Source organism: Haliaeetus albicilla, chromosome 6 (assembly GCF_947461875.1).
Source record: "Haliaeetus albicilla chromosome 6, bHalAlb1.1, whole genome shotgun sequence".
In the NCBI taxonomy this organism is placed as follows: Eukaryota; Metazoa; Chordata; class Aves; order Accipitriformes; family Accipitridae; genus Haliaeetus; species Haliaeetus albicilla.
The window spans coordinates 19865708-19882065 of record NC_091488.1 but is presented as its reverse complement, the minus strand read 5'-3'; the positions used below and the strand labels follow the sequence as shown (position 1 = coordinate 19882065).

At 43.5% G+C, this 16358-nt stretch overlaps 3 protein-coding genes across 7 annotated transcripts in view; 2 read left to right on the top strand and 1 right to left on the bottom strand.

Annotated features, from left to right (window-relative positions):
* The window catches only part of JAM2 (junctional adhesion molecule 2), a 40433-nt gene extending 31894 nt beyond the window's left edge, over positions 1-8539 (top strand). Inside the window, exons 5-9 of the mRNA XM_069785311.1 lie at positions 1334-1539; positions 2999-3101; positions 4774-4881; positions 5699-5714; positions 6635-8539. Of these exons, the coding sequence (XP_069641412.1) occupies positions 1334-1539; positions 2999-3101; positions 4774-4881; positions 5699-5714; positions 6635-6809 (608 nt within the window). The 3' untranslated portion in view covers positions 6810-8539. The remainder of the gene's footprint in view (positions 1-1333; positions 1540-2998; positions 3102-4773; positions 4882-5698; positions 5715-6634) is intronic.
* A 467-nt stretch (positions 8540-9006) lies between these two features.
* ATP5PF (ATP synthase peripheral stalk subunit F6) lies at positions 9007-15721 on the bottom strand. Of its 2 annotated transcripts, none has more exons than XM_069785313.1 (4): positions 15544-15721; positions 13746-13934; positions 12485-12609; positions 9007-9130 (listed from the first exon to the last, which is right to left on the bottom strand). In XM_069785313.1, exons 2-4 carry the CDS (start codon positions 13913-13915, stop codon positions 9102-9104), a joined length of 324 nt encoding a protein of 107 aa, XP_069641414.1. In that variant the 5' UTR covers positions 13916-13934; positions 15544-15721; the 3' UTR covers positions 9007-9101. The 2 variants fall into 2 exon arrangements, with proteins under 2 accessions (XP_069641414.1, XP_069641413.1); XM_069785312.1 differs by lacking the exon at positions 15544-15721 and adding an exon at positions 14449-14577.
* GABPA (GA binding protein transcription factor subunit alpha) overlaps positions 14768-16358 on the top strand; it is a 28496-nt gene continuing 26905 nt past the window's right edge. For 2 of the 4 annotated variants that reach the window (XM_069785309.1, XM_069785308.1), the window contains exon 1: positions 15862-16226. The gene's annotated coding sequence lies outside the window, so the exon portion shown is untranslated. Of the gene's footprint in view, positions 15001-15861; positions 16227-16358 lie in introns of those variants that run through there. The other 2 variants (XM_069785310.1, XM_069785307.1) reach the window with 2 other exon arrangements.

The window sequence follows — 16358 nt, the reverse complement described above, 5'->3', positions numbered from 1 at the left end:
GCGAGCAGCTGTGTGGTGCTTAGCTGCCAGCTGGGGTTAAACCATGACAGTTGCTCACAAATATTTTTGAAAGTTAATGTGAATTAATTAGTATTTAATTTGGTTTTCTTTATTTTTGCTTTTTATTATAAAATCAGCCAAGAAAAAACTATGAATATTTGTTAGGGTGTCAGTTGTGCTTTTAATGTTCCATGCGTGCCTCTTCACCCTTAGTTTTTTTCTACATAGCTTCAAGGTACCAAAAAAAAAAAAATTCAGTTCCTTTTCTGTTCACATTAATAAAAATCAGAAAAGAGACGTTCATCTTCACGGCAGAAGGAATGATCAGGTCACCTGCATCTGTGTGGGGGAATGTTTGTTTTTAATGTAAACTGAAATTAAGTAGCCAATTGTTTTTGGTTCTGTCTAGTTTAGGCCCAGCCAGCAACTAAGCACCATGCAGACACTCACTTATTTCTCCTCCCCACCTTGGTGGGATGGGGAGGAGAATCGGGAGAAAAAGGTAAAAAACTCATGCGCTGAGATAAGGACAGTTTAATAGGACAACACAAGGAGAGAAGAAATAATAACAACAATAATACTAATAAAAGAATATACAAAGCGAGTGATGCACAGTGCAATTGCTCACCACCTGGAACCTGATGCCCAGCCTGTTCCAGAGACGCAGTCCTCCTCACCCACCCCCCCAGGTTATATACTGAGCATGACATCATATGGTATCGAATATCACCTTGGCTAATTCAGGTCAGCTATTCTGGTTGTGTCCCCTCCCAGCTTCTTGTGAAAATTAACTCTATCCCAGCCAAACCCAGGACAGTCCTCAACCTTGGATTTACACAATGGTGGCCAGTCTTAGTAATTCTTTCTGACAATCATTTTTCAAAAACCAGTTGACTTATTTTAATACAAAAAAATCTTCTTCCTCTTCCTCACTTCTGTTTTTAAATACTGGGACAGCGAAGGGGGGAATTGCTGGACTACAGATTCCCTGAGTTATCACTCCTCTGTCTGTGAACAAAAGGCCCCATACAAGAAACGAGGTGAAACAAACTCTGAGGTTGGATGAGACTGTATAGACTGGAGACAGGATGAGACAGCATGTGGTGGGGGAGGCTGGGAGCAAGCCTCTTATGTTTTTAACAACTCACAAATTTTACTGTGCTCTCCAGTAGCAGGACTCTGCCTTCAACCCCTTCTCCAGCACCTCATTTCATTAACGTGGTAATTTCTAAGCATGTACACAAGTGCTCCCCTCCTCACTAGTGACTGTCAAACTGTTGTCATATAGACAATACTGGTAAGACCATGTAACAAGTGCAATTTCATTGTCCAGTTGCTCCGACTACGCCGGTGTGTGAGGTACCCAGCTCTGCAATGACCGGAACAGTAGTGGAACTGAGCTGTAAGGAGACTGAGGGGTCTCCTCCGTCTGAGTACCAGTGGTACAAGAACGGTGTTGCCTTACTGGAAAAGACAGGAACAGGCAGTGCTAGAGCAGCAAACATAACTTATACCATGAATAAAAAGTCTGGCACTCTGGTAAGTGTAATCACCAACTCCGTCATAACCAGCTGTCAAGAAGATGAAATTTACTGTTTAGTACAATGATGCACAGGGGTCTTAATCCAGAAATGCACAAGGTCTTTGTCGGAGATCAATGTCATGCTGAAGTATGTGCTAACAAACGTAGAAGGTGGTTTCTGCCTGAGACCAATGACAAGCCATAGACATTGAGTGATAAAAATTGGGTGAGTTGCAAGGATGCAGTAATGATAAGTGAGCAGAATCTAGAAAATACATGACAAATTTCACCTTGTCAGTTAGCTAACTAGTACCAGGTGAGAATGATCTCTCAGTATATCAACAGAGTTATATTTGATAGTGCCTTAAAATCTGAAATAGTGACTTCACACACTTAAGTGGGAGTGTAGCACTAAGGGCAGTCGAGAATCTGTGCAATCCAGTAGCATTTACAAGTTCCAGTCCAGTACTTGTGAAGTTAGTGGAAATGAGTCGGGGCTGTAAGTAAGCTTACTGGTTTTTTGTTTTAGTTGTTTGTTTTGTGGGCTCTTTTTTTTCCCTCGGAAGTGGCTGTCTCTTTCTCATCCCTCCCCCATTAGCTGATCCTTCTAAAAAAATTGATATGTACTACTTACGATGCATTGTCAAATGAGATATTTCAGAAGTAAAGAGTTGTTCTAGGAACACCCTAGTCTTGTGCATGATCAAATGTGAAAACTGAAATGTGACTAAGCATTCAGAGGTGCTGTGGATCTTTCAGCACTGTGGAAATTAGCTGGAGTACTCAAAATTGCTAATCACTTCTGAAAATCTTAGTTTTAAAGTATGGGATATATTAAAGGGAAAAAAGTTAACAAGTCTAATGATAAAAATACAGAGAAACACTGAAATTGACATGAGGTCAGTCTCTGTCCATCTCTTGCTTCCTCATTTTAATTTTTACAGTAATAGCATTTGATAAATAATGCAGTTTAGCATTTCTCCATTGGAAGAAGAGAGAAAGTGCCATTTCTGTGTGCAGGGAGGGAAACCCACAAACTTTCTGTGGGAAATATTTTTAGTAGTACATGGGGGTGTTTTTCATTGTTTTTGTTGTTGATTTTTTGGTAAAATGAACAAAATGTTCTGATTTCAGGGATTCTGAAATTAGAACATGTCTAAGAAAATGCATTTTATTGGAAATTACTGATACACTGAAAAAGAATCTCCTTGTAGATACACTCCTTCTAGTTTAAAATGTCCATCTAATAGACCCTCTTAGACCAGAAGTTGAAGTTAAGGACCAGGGAATGTGACTAGGGAGCTGAATTATGAGGTTCAACTGGACCAGAATTTCTAACTTGCTTTCAGGTTTGGTTTTTTTTGTTTAAAAAACCAACCAAACAAAAAACTCTATTGACATGTCAAAATGTTTATCGTACAGGAAATTCTGATTTTTTTTGTATTCTGATAATGGTTTTGGACTCTTTCTTAACAGCTGTTTAACACAGTTACAAAGGATGACACTGGAGAGTATTTCTGTGAAGCCTCCAATGGGATTGGATTATCTCAGAAATGCTCAGTGAAGCGAATGCAAGTTGGTATGTGTCAAAGAAAATAGGTGTGGAAAACAGTCTTGCAATAGAAGCTAAGACCAGATTGAATTATATCTTTTTGTTTGATTATGGCATTTTGGGGGAGGAATAATAATAATAATGAGTTCCCTATATGTAATTGCTGTGGCTACTTAAAGCATTCCTTTCTCACACGTCAAACATGTCTCACTGCATTTCACAGAAAAGCAGCTAGTTTAGTACTTTAAAATTATTGCAGTAGCCAGCCTTTAGGTTGCTAAACACTGAACTTCACAGAACAGCATTATCCATATGAGAACCTTAATATTTCAGAATGCTTTTATGGAAGGTGTACAGGATAATGCGCCAGTCCACTGGGTTATTTTTTTTTATGAAAAGCCTCCCTTTTGAGATGCATTCATGTGAGATCTTAATGTAACGGATCAGAAATTTAACTGAATGACTCATTTATACCTGCCAGAGTAACACTGAAGAAGTCAGTGTTTCTCAAAAAAAAAAAAAAAAAAATCCTGCTGCCTTTTTCTTTTCTACTTGCACAGCGTAGGTGAAGTGTAACATTGGTTAGCTAATAAAGAATTTAGCAAAGGCTGGAGGGGCAGTCTGTAATAACAACCCAAAATGTATGAATGTTTGCAAAATACAAAATTAGCTCTGGCAGATGTGATAGGAAAGCAGATGGTAACAAATCCTAACAAATACTGCACAGAAGTTTATGTCCAAGTATTCCATAAGGCAATTGTCTGGTGCTTTCTTAGAACTTAGCTGAAAATCACTGTATCACAGCTTTTAATGCATTCCTGGTTGATAATGAGCAAGTGTTCCACAAGCTACCAAGACAGAATACCTCTGTTGTGGAAATACTCACCAAAGTCCTAAACTGCTGTCAACAAATGCACAAAACCTGACAGGTTTGGGGGTGAAATTCCCAACCATGTATTAATGTATGCTTAAAGTCAGAAACCAAATAAGTAATTGGACATATAACAAAAACCTATGAAAATGTTTCTACTTGTTGATGTTTTTGTTTTTCCTAAAATGGATGATTGTCTGCAGCTCTTGGTGATTATATCAGGAAATGGGAATGGGTCATCACCTTCAAAGTAAAAATGGCTAGATGTTTTGGTAGCCCAGTGTAGAGTTTAACTTTAGACATCTGGGCTAAAATATTTATTGGCCTTTATTGTGTTGAATTTTAAAAGCCTTGCTGTTAAAAAATAAAAAAGCATTGAATTTTAAATAACTCACCTAAAGAGTTCTTCAGGACTGGGACCTGACATTGCCATCAGCCGTTTCAGTTATTTTAGGCAAAATAACTACATGAAAACACTTGTTTTAAGACTTCTAATGATTTCAAGATATTTTCCCTTAGAGACATAGGACTTGAATAATACTTATTGGGGATAGGTATGAGTATGTATCCCTTGATCCCTCTTATTCTTTCCTTACTTTTGACCCAAACTAAGCAGTTGAAGTGTGTCAAGCACTCCTGTTAATGTGGTTGTGATACAGTAGTGGTTTTGGACTGCTTATGTACATCTAAGTGTTACTAATTAACTTATGCAGCTTGGGCCAAAGACCCCCTATAGATACAAAAGGTGCCTGTAGTAATTAGGGAAAAAATCCAGCCAATGGAACTCTTTACAACTTACAACATTGGACTTGTGTTTTGTAATTACAGATGACCTTAATGTAAGTGGTATCATTGCTGCTGTAGTATTTGTGGCTCTGGTAATGGCATTGTGTGGCCTTGGAGTATTTTATGCCCAAAAAAAGGGCTACTTTACAAGTAAGTAAAATAACATCACTCCTTCCTTGTGTCAAAAAAATGTCTGTACTTCTGCTGACTGTAACGTTCTCCTTTTCATGAAGGGTCTAACTCCATGGTACTAAAGCTAAAGAGCATTACAACAGAAATTTTTTTGTGCAGACATTTTTATTCTGCCAACTTCTACTACAAAAGATAGTTGAAGAATGACATGGAGAATGACATGGAGATGTTTGTGCAGTTGCATGAGGCTACCAAACAGTAGTCTAGGGAAAGCAGCAAGCCGAACCCTGGCACCTGGAGCCTCTCTGCTCTCGTTTTGAGAGCGAATGGCAAAGAAAGGCAACATAAAAACAAGCCGTGCAAGTTCACTTCTAGTCTAAAAGGTCTGCGCGGTTGAGTTCTGATGAAGGGGAAACTATATTAACTGGCTCCCTCTTCTGGGTCGTGGCGAAAGTGCACGTGGAGAAAGTGGTTTTAAGGATTGCTGCAAAAAGCTCGACACCAAGCAATCCTATCCGTAGCGATTACATTAGTGCCTTGTAGAGTTCAGCACAGCAAGAAGGTATGCTCGTCGGGGTCTGAGAAGGTCTGCTGCCTGAAAGTAACAGGCTAACGGAGCTGCTGTTAGAGTTCGTGTTCACTTGGAAGTTCATTTACCCTTGAAAACAACCTCATCTTTTTTCTGTTTAAATTCACTACACCAGAAACATTTAGTTCGGAAGCTCCTTCTAGAAACTGAAGAGCCGAATAAGCTATGAATAACTATTTCAAAGAACTTTAAATCAGCTAAGGAAACTGTTCTTGTGCTAATTCTTTTTTTTTTTCCCTTTTTCAGAGCAAAGCTCTTCCCAGTAAGTATCTTGATGCAAGTAGTACACAAATCACTGCAAACTTCATTTACAATTCTGATTTAGTAACTGTGATGATTGTTTAAGGCCTTTCCCACATGATTCTTGTAGTGGCTTTTTTGAACACTGAAATAAACCTGATCCTACACACCAGCTGGTTCCCTTATTAGAACCATCATGCTGTTCAGAAAATGAATTAGGCGTTATTACTGTGATAAATGTGCAGAGATGTATCTTTTTATATAGTTATGGTTTACGCCCCTAACTCAGCTACAGGCATGCATTTGTCTCCTCTTCAAACTAGACAAAAGATGATCAGAACCAAATTGACCTGTCCTCATATCCATGTCTACAGATTATTTCAGGAAATGTTTTATAAAAATATGACTGCTGGAAACTTTCTGAGGGTGTCTGGTCTACTCCTTTGATATGGATTTATTTCATGCACTTAAATTGCTTAATAGCAAGTCAGAATTCCTCAAGCTAATTTAGTGCTCCCCAAGGCTAAAATGGTATGCTTCATTGGAGGCTGGCCTCCAATTTTTTTTTTTCTTTTAGAAGTTTATCTTACCACTTACAGGTAATAGCAGGTAAAAAAGAAGAGTATGTCCTAAAGAGAAATACAAATATTACTTTGAAATACTGTGTGATTTATACTGGCCATGAACTAGACAAAAAGCATAACTGGAAGACATGAAAAGACAAGCTAGGGAAGGTAATCTGACAGTGGTTCATGAGATAATGACAGCTATCTAAAAGCATTCAATGGATTTGTTATTGTAACTTTTTTCTAAGAGGCAAAAAAACCCTAAGGATTGCTCGAAATCTTGAAAATGCATTCATAAATAAGGTTGTCAAAGGGTTAAAACTAACACCAGAAAAGTCACTATTTAACCTATGCTGCTTTCCTGTTCTGTTAACAGAAAGACCAACTATCAATCAACAAGTGAAAAGGCAAGTATTTTGCATTCAGCAGTGTTTATGACTTCAAAATTCCTTAGAGCTGTGATGTTTTTGCACACACACAACCCCCCACACCTGCCAAACCATACATGCCACCAAAACCTGGAGATACCTTATCTCTGTTTGCATTTATAGCTTCCTATTACTCAGTCTCAAGTGCCATGCAACTACAGTACCTTGCTCCGTATTTTGTATTTTCTTTACCACACTAACCAGATTTTTACCTGGTTGCCTTTAACCTAGTTCTTTCTACACTTCTCTGTTGTATTAGCTTCTTTCATTCTTTTTCTTTGCCATTTTCATGATTATTTTTCCTCTTATCAGATAAACTAAAGAGGCAACACTCTTAAACTATTTGGCAATATCATCTCTATACTGTCTACTTAATGATGCCATTTCTTGTAAAGACTTCCACTCTGCCTTGCTTGTACATAGCAGTTAAACAAGGAAACAAATTCAGACACGGTCCAAGGCAGCAGTGAGAGAAAGACTGGGCCTTAATTCCTCTGAGATTAATGTGGGTCAAAAGGCTTGACTAAGTATGGAAGCTAAACTAGTACTTTTTCCCCCTTCCTCAGTGAGAGGGCTCAAGGGCTTTAACTGCACATACATTGCTCCAGCTTTTCAGATAGGAGCTCCAACTAAAGCTTCAACTAGCAGCAACTTAATTTCACTATCTACAGTTTAAGGCTACATTAGTAACCTTAAAAGTTCACTGAATGCCACCCATTTCTTTAATCAAAACAGAACATACTAAATAGCATACGGTTATTCCTTCACCTTGTACGTATATAAGAAACTTACTGAGGCCAACTACTTGGTTGCTCTGAGTGGGAAGGAACAAACTTTGAAAAGCTGTGTTATCTGTTTGTCGATATTAATGCACTTACAAATCAGATGCTCAACAGAGCTGTTTGATACTACTATTTTTTAATGTTATTACTCCTATTCTGGGTAGCATGTATTCTGCAGACTTCCCCGTCCAGAAAAGAGTAAACACTAATTAACAGTGCTTCAGGCATGCTTGTTTTCAATCTCCATGCCTTAGTTTCTTCTGAAATGTACCCTACTTGTTAATCTGGTTAAAATCTTTGAACCATTACTTATATAACCCTGTTTGCTTCATTTAGGATTTCAAGCATACCAAGTCCTTTGTTATTTAGAAGATTTCAGCCTCTGTGAGGGACATCAAATGACTACTTGTTATACAAAAGTATCAAAGGGATCTTTTGACCTCTGCTCTGTAAATATTGTTTCCATGTACTACATGCTGAAAATAGAAACTGCGAATGTTTCGATCTAGTTAACCTAACTGTCTGTGATTGCTTTTTAAAAAAACAAAACCCCAAAAAACTTAACTTAAAGGTAGAACTAAATTGAATATACAAGTCAACTTGTGTGAAGACTTCTCATTTTGTTCATGTATACATGCAGCAATACAGGATTCACTCTTGCAGCTTGGAACAATCTATTCAAATAACTTTCATAGATGATCTTGCTACCACTACTTCTACTATTTGTGTCTCCACCATTGTCAAGGACGCAAACTCTCCTGCAATTCTGACTTAGTACCTTGGCATTATATTAGATTTGCTAAAGCCATCTATGAGTGCATAAGTAGTTGTGCAGACTTAAACTCACCATCCTGACAGAGTAAAGCTTCCTGTAACTGGGGCTCATGCAGTGTTGTATTGTCTAATATAAAATGCCTACAGCTTCTCTTCCACAAGTCTCTCCCTCTCACTTTCTGTAGACTGCCTGTGTAATTTCATTCTGAAGAAAAATCATGCCAGTACAACTCAAGCTGTAGTATTTGGACCCTAACTGTTGAAGTGTCACAAATAAATAGTTCCTCAGAACCTGAAGTGTTTGTGTCAGTAGTTCAGTTACTGAAATTTAAATATCACAACCTCATTAACACGTTTCAGTTGTTTCTGTAAGAGTAACACTTCATCACTTGCGTGTTCACTGATGCAGTGTAAAATTAGTATATTTGTGCCTATGCTTTTGGCTGTGCAGGTCCAGCACTACTATAGGGCTTTGCTACAGATTGAGAGTTCATGGTTTTGTTTTGGGTTTTTTTGGGTTTGTTTTTTTTTTTTTCTTTCTTACAGAAGCTTTTTGCATGTGACAAACTCAGAAAAACAAGTAGTTCCTTCTTGGTGTATCATTATCAGTGTTACAACTTCTCAGCACTAAAATGTAGCTTGGCAAAGGAGTTTTGCAATTAACATTGAGAAACACTACTCAGATGCCTCAGTCACTTAAAGAGTTGACGATCATAGCTAACTATGCTTATGATACAGTTAAGAACTTATTGATGCTTCTGAAATCAAACTGAAACACTGCATTTATTAAGTTACAACTGATGCCATGTTCAGCACCTCCATTGATGTACACTGCTGTCTGGTGTACAACCTGCAGAGATCACTTTGGAGTCTCCTCAAAGTTGGGCTCTAAAGGAGGAAGGGGAGAGAGAGAAAAGTCATATTAGTATCTTTTTATTCCAGCCTTGAACACCACAATTCATCTGTTATTCAGAGAAAACTAAACATTAAGTTGGAAGGCTAAAGCAAGCTCTTGTACATTGCAGTCTACACCACTTTGTTTATATTGGGGTATGACTGGATGTGGGGAGCACCAAAGAATAAACTACACTGGAGACAAGTTTTTTCCACCTTAAACATTATGCATAACATCTCTAAGAGAGTAACGGTCTGCCAAAACAGCTTTCAGCTTTCCCTGGGGTAGGGAGAAGCCAGCAGAGAAAGTAAAGAAGTCAAGCAGAACATTACTGGACACAACACTGTATTTCCAACAGAGCTCTGGTATAAGAACAAGTAATCAAGCTCTTCTTTCCTCTTGATTAGTGTCTTATAGCTGATTAACAGAATGGACTGCACAATTTCAACTCCACTTAACAGATGTTCTCCACATACAAACACTGAGGAAGGAGTTCCAGATGTCAAAGGTACAAACTGAGAAGGGTTAGGGCTTTTGACAGGTGGGCTGTTAATGCCTGTTTTCCTTGCTACAAAGAGTCTGAAAGCTAAGGTTCAGCTTATAGTAACCTTCACTAGGACAAAAATTTAAGTTTCTACCCATCTAGCCACTTAGTTTTGAAAACATGTTGAAATTAATTTAAGGATAGGCAACAGTGGTAAAAGAACATGGTCTCCCCCCACCTTTGTTCTGTTCCTATGGTCACACATATTTTGTTTCATTATGAGAAGAAATCCTAAACTTTAACATCTGTTGTTTCACATATTACACAGAAATAAAAATGAATATGAAGAAACCACATCCCTAAACTGGGGGGGGGGGAACCACCACAGATGCTACTTTACAGATGCTCTGTTTTATTTGCACCAGTAACAATCTGATACCAAATTCTTCCTTAATCCAACCAAAATACCACCAGACCCAGAACATTTTTAGGTGTGCTCCTAGTCTAAATTAGACCTTCCAGTTAGTCTGATCAGAATTAGAAGTCGCTGACTAGGTGGCTTGACCTTGGCTGGATGCCAGATGCACACCAAGCCTCATGCTCTCTTTCACTCTTTCCCTTCCTCCCTCCACAGGAGGGTTGAGAATAGACACAGTGTTTTTCACCCTTTTTAAAATACGTTGTCACAGAGGCACCACCAGCATCGCTGACTGGCTCAGCTGTGTCCTGCAGTGGGTCCACTTTGGAGCCAGATGGAACTGGCTCTGTCCAATGTGTGGGCAGCCCCTGGCCTCTCCTGATAGAGGCCACTCCTCCAGCCCCCCCACCCCACCCCCAAACATTGCCACGTAAACCAAATACACTGGCACAGTTGCAAGATTGCTGAATCCCAGCCACCAGCTGCTTACAGCTTAGGAGAAAGACACCAGCTGCTTACCCCCACAAATCAGACTTTAGCTAAAACTGCTTGTAAGCAATGAAGATTGAGCTGTACTTACACAAGTAAGCAAAAGAAACAAAGAACTATAAAAATGAGCCTGTCTGTAAAAAAAAAAAGAAGTTGCCTTTATGTCTTAAGGGAGACAGAGTCTGTGCAGTTTCTCTGCATTCTTGATAAACCATTCGTCACAAGCATTCTTCTTGTCATAATCAATCTGGGTAATATGAAAACATGCTAACACAAACAAGTCATATCCAAATAACTGAAGAAAAAGGTTTAATATAATTTAGTCATGAAGTAATCATCAGTAACTAAGTTAAGTTCTATGTTCATTTTCTGAAATCACTGGCTTTCCAGGTGAGCTTACAAAAATATACAAATTGCAGTTTGGATTTGTATTGGTTTTATGAGGCAAGGTTTTGGTAGCGGGGGGGTTACAGGGGTGGCTCCCATAAGAAGCTGCTGGAAGCTTCCCCTGCATTCGAGGGAGAGCGAGCCCGTACCAGCTGGCTCTAAGACGGACCTGCTGCCGGCCAAAGGCGAGCCAATCAGCGATAGTGGTAACACCTCTGTGATAACATTTTAAGAAGGAAAAAAAAGTGGGGACAGTGAGAAAACAGCCGCCAGAGAGAGGAGTGAGAACATGTAAGAGAAACAACCCTGCAGACACCAAGGTCAGTGCAGAAGGAGGGGGAGGAGATGCTCCAGGCGCCGGAGCAGAGATTTCCCTGCAGCCCGTGGTGAAGACCCTGGTGAGGCAGGCTGTCCCCCTGCAGTCCAGGGAGGTCCACGGTGGAGCAGATATCCACCTGCAGCCCGTGGAGGATCCCACACCGGAGCAGGTGGGTGCCCAAATGAGGCTGTGACCCTGTGGGAAGCCCGCGCTGGAGCAGGTTCCTGGCAGGACCTGCGGATCTGTGGAGAGAGGAGCCCACGGAGCAGGTTTTCTGGCAGGACTTGTGACCCCGTGGGGGACCCACGCTGGAGCAGTGTGCTCCTGAAGGACTGCACACCGTGGAAAGGATCCATGCTGGAGCAGTTCGTGAAGAACTGCAGCCCGTGGGAATGGCCCACGTTGGAGAAAGTTCGTGGAGGACTGTCTCCCGTGGGTGGGACCCCACGCTGGAGCAGCGGAAGAGTGTGATGAGCCCTCACCCTGAGGAGGTGAAGTGGCAGAAAATAACGTGTGATGACCGTAAACCCCATCCCTGTCCCCCTTGTGCCGCTGGGGGGGGCTTGGTAGAGAAATCCGGGAATGAAGTTGGGCCCGGGAAGAAGGGAGGGGTGGAGGGAAGGTGTTCTGAGATTTCATTTTATTTCTCATTTACCTGACTCTGGTTGATTTGTAATAAATTGAGCTAATTTTCCCTAAGCTGAGTCTGTTTTGCCCGTGATGGTAATTAGTGAATGATCTCTCCTGTCCTTATCTCGACCTGCAAGTTTTTTTGTTATATTTTTCTCTCCCCTGTCCAGCTGAGGATGGGGGAGTGATAGAACGGCTTTGGTGGGCACCTGGCGTCCAGCCAGGGTCAACCCATCACAGGATTACATAAGACAACTGGTTTTCAAATTAGAGTCTGCTGACCTCTTTGGGGGGGTGAGAAAAAAATATAACGATAGGGCCTGGGCTATTTCTTTAGGGTCTGTGAAGGGTAATTAGGATAGCCTGATCTGACTGCTGGTTTTTTTTAAGCATCGGTGTAAGTGAGTCCACATCTCTTCTGGAAAAGGCAAATAATAATTTAAAAAAAAAAAAAAAGTCAGACAGAATCAGATGTGAACTGTGCAAAAGTAAGGGAGATTCACTGAGGGCATCTTACATGAGATTAATGGCCCAAATAAAAACTAAATGGGAATTAAGAAAACTGGTCAGTGAACATGTCTTTACTTGCAATTATGAATTCAGCAAGATTGTTAACTCACCCTCAAATTTAAATTCTGGAAACTTGGTTAGATCTCCCTCACCATAAGCTCGTTGAAGTCTAGCAAGGGATTCATTCATGTCTTTCTGAAATTCAGGGCCTACATCAACAGGCCCTCCAGCTTGCCTAAAAAACATTAAAAGTTCTGATTAACAGTTGAGTTCTGAAATTTCATGTGGAAGTTCTACATTTTCATGGCCATTTATGAATTAAAAACCTCTCTGACAATCAACTAAATCGAACCATTTAAAATATTTCTAAAAGTTGAGATGTGACACACCTTAGGGCCTACTTACCTTACACATAAAGGAAGTTCTCGGGGTAAAGTACAGGCTTTCTACTACCAATGATGAAAATCCAAGCTACAGAGGTAGCCTTTTGAGACAAAACTACATTGAGCATCCAGGCTTTCAGGGCTCTTAGTTTCACTTGTTCCAGGTGAGATTTCCTAACAAAATATGATTTGTACCTCTGCTATTTCTGAATTCATGATCTTGGTTAGTAAAGCTTAACTGTTCTTGCAAAGAGAACATGTTTTGAATACTACACAAGCAAAAAAACCCTCAAGAGACAGGGCACCTTGCATTTATATAGATTATATATACCTATAATTTGTAGGTATGGAAACACATACGTCCCTGCAGGAGAACTATGAACTGGCTTATTTCCTTCCCAAGAGTAATTCCCAAGAATAAATTACACAGAATTATGATAGTCTTAGTTTCCTCTTAAGTAGTTCTTTCAAACCTTACAAGAATCCAAGATTACATCTGAATGAACTGCTTGTTAACTTAAGATGTTTAATGAATCAGCCTCACAGTTCCATTAATTCTCAATTGCTTTTGGAGGCTATTTCCATTCAGCTTCTGGTAACAAGACTGAAGACTAGCCATTTTCCCCAGACAAAAAAAAGGTTGGGTTTTTTTTTTCTTTTTGGTCTATTTACAGAGCACAAAGATGGATAAATATTAACATACTGATGTGTTCACGTAGTGTGCAAAAAACCTTAAATCCCCCAAAAGAATGACATCAGCTTTACTTCTTTTTTTTTTTTTTTTTTTTTAAGGGGGAGAAAAATGGACATTTTCTGTCAGGTATGCAAGAACAAGCTTCTCACTTGTGACACTATCAATAAGCATTGCAGGAAAGCATACCGTAAGTATTTAGAGTCCAACCTACAGAGCTAGCATATTTTAGCATTGGTCAAAGTCAACATTTTTCCCCCTTTTGCCATCAGCCTTAAAATAATTTCTTTTACTTACTTGCTCTTTGTGTTGTATTCTCTGATCTTGTCCAAGAAGAGCTTCTGAACTGGATCGAGCTCTTTTGTCTTATTAAAGACAACAGCAGAAAGCCCTATGTTTCTGCGCAAGTGAGTGGAAACAGCAGAGCGAAAAATGGAAGAAAGCTGCAGAATCTGATGCAGAATCATCGTGACGCTAATGTTTTAGCTAAAAAAAAAAAAAAGCCAAACCAGAAACACAGAACTAGTTAGATCTTTCCGCAACGTAAATGCGTAAAGAAGCAAAAAGATTTAGTTCGGAGATGAGCTTTAAACGAGCGTGCAATCCGGGACGGAAACTCAAGCAGCCGCCGAACCCGAAGAGCCCCGCACCACCGAGTCCGCTGCTACCCTTCAGTTCCGCACTGCGACCGACTTTGCTCCCACCGCCACCGGGACGGACAGGGCACTTCGGGTTTTGTCTTGTTTAAAGAAAAAGTAACAATTCTAACCCAGCCGAAGCCAGCGGCAGCATCGGCCGCCGGCCCCACCGCTCCCCCGCTCTCTGTCTCCACCTCACCCGCCCCGGGAGCCCGGCAGGCAGCGGGGCCGGGAGCCGCCGTTAGCCCCAGGGCCCGGATGCCCCAAGCGCAAACGGAGGGAGAAGGAGCCGCCACCCCCCGGGGCCGCGGGAGGAAGGGCACAGGGGCGCCGCGGGACCGCCCCGGCCCAGCTCCGGTCACCTTGCGGGAGAGCCGCCGCCGCCGCCGCCGCCCCGGGTCCGCCCCGCCTCCCCCCGCGCAATGCACGCCGGGAAGCCGCCCCGTCCGCGCGGCCCGGCGCCGCCACAGCGCCGAGCCCCGCGGGCGCGCACACGGGGTCCCCGGGGCGGTCCCGCCGCGCGCCCCACGCCCCACAGGGCCCCCCCGGCTGCCAGGCGCGGGGGGAGAAAGAGGGAGCACGGAAAAAGCCCGCCACCAAGCGTCACCGCCGGAAGTAAGCGATCCGCTTCCGGGTGGGGGGAACGGCCGGGCATGACAGGCGGCGCGCGGGGCCCGCCGGGAGCTGTAGTTCCCGCACCCGCGCGGGGGGTGGCGGTGTCGGCGCGCCCTCCCCGCCGGGCCCGCGCTGGGCCGCGCTGCCCAATCCCGAGCGCGCGACGGCCTCCTCAGGGCGGCGGCGGCGGGACCCGGACCCGGACCCGCACCCGCACCGGCTGGAGCTGCGAGGGCCGCGGCCGGCGGGAGGTGTCGTGCGGCCGCTCCGCTCGGGGCCGGCGCGGCGGACGGCGGCGGGTGAGCGCGGCGCGGCCCGGCCCCTGTTTTGTTTCCGTTTCTCCCCGGCGCCGCGAGTCTCATTTCCGTTTCGGGTTCAAACAACGACGAGGCGCCGCGGGGAGGAGGAGGGGGGAAGCGGGCGGGGTGGCGGGGGGAGAACCGGGGCCTGCGGGGAGGAGCGGCCTCGCCCGGCCGTGGGTCTGCGCCGGCCGCCGGCCTGGCTGCGGCGCCGCCCGCGGGAGGGCCCGTGGCGGCGGCGGCGGTCCCCCCCCGCCGGAGGAGCGGGCTGGGGCGCGCCGCGCTGAGGGGCCTCGGCGGCTCCGGGTCGGGCCGCCGGCCGCCCCGGGAGCGGGAAATGGAGCCCGCGGCCGCGGCGGGGCGCGAGGAAGGGCCCCTCGGCCAGCGCGGCGCACCCGGCGCGGCGGGGGCGGGAGGGAGGGGGGCGAAGTCCTTCCGCCGCGGGTCCTGTGGTCGCGGCGGGGGGCGAGTCAGGCAGCCCGGAGCCAGGTCCGCGAGTCCTCTCCGGGGCGTAAAAGCTTACGTCCGCCTGTAAAAACTTACTTTGGCTGAAAACGTAGGAGGGTACTTGGCGTCTTGCGTAGTTTGCTTCCTGGTGTTTGGCCGGGTGCGTGCTGCACAGCCACTTCTCCCAGTTCGGATATATTTTCTGACTGTTGATACGGAAGGGAAACACTTGCAAGCCGGCATGACTCCACCCTGTTTAGTGGTCCCCTGCCTTTGTCTTAAATCCGACCTGGCTGGTGACTTGTAAAAGCTGATCTGTAAAAGATAGGTTGTCTGCTTCGTTACCTAGTTTGTGTTAGTATTTACAATTTGACTAATAATAGGGGTGGATAGTACCAAATGCTCCACGAACACCGGAGCTTCTCGGGAGCACAGGTAGTTCCAGTGATTGGGCTTCAGTACCAGCTGGTAATGCATACGGGCTCCAGGAGTTACTGCTGCTTTACAGTTACCTGGCAGGATAACAAACGCTAATTCTACTAGTAGCATTTGTGCCCATATCATGATGGGCCTGTTACTTGTGTTCTGGGGGAAAGAAAAGATAGATCTTAATAGAACAATGGGACTTCTCCCCTGACTGCAAAAGCCAAACTGTACTTACTGGAGTAGCACTGGGCTGTCATGGCAGGGGAGAAAAAGTCTCTGTTGACAGGTGCCTTCTCGTACGGTAGCAGAGGTCTGTGTTGGGCATTATGGTCATATTCCTTCTTGGATAACAGGTAAGTCTTGACAGCTTTTTAGGCTGAAGGAAAAATAAACAGAAATCAGTAGGCAGTACCTTCCACGAACCAAGCACAGTTTTATGTTTCTCCAAACAAATGCTGCTGTTGTAATATTGCTACCACATTGAC

Coding starts and splice junctions, on each gene's coding strand:
- ATP5PF (XM_069785313.1), bottom strand. CDS start 13,915: ATGATTCTGCATCAGATTCTGCAGCTTTCTTCCATTTTTCGCTCTGCT. Junction 12,610..13,745: donor GAATACAACACAAAGAGCAA/GTAAGTAAAAGA, acceptor AATGTTTTTTAG/GCAAGCTGGAGGGCCTGTTG. Junction 9,131..12,484: donor TCCAGAATTTAAATTTGAGG/GTGAGTTAACAA, acceptor TTCCTCCTTTAG/AGCCCAACTTTGAGGAGACT.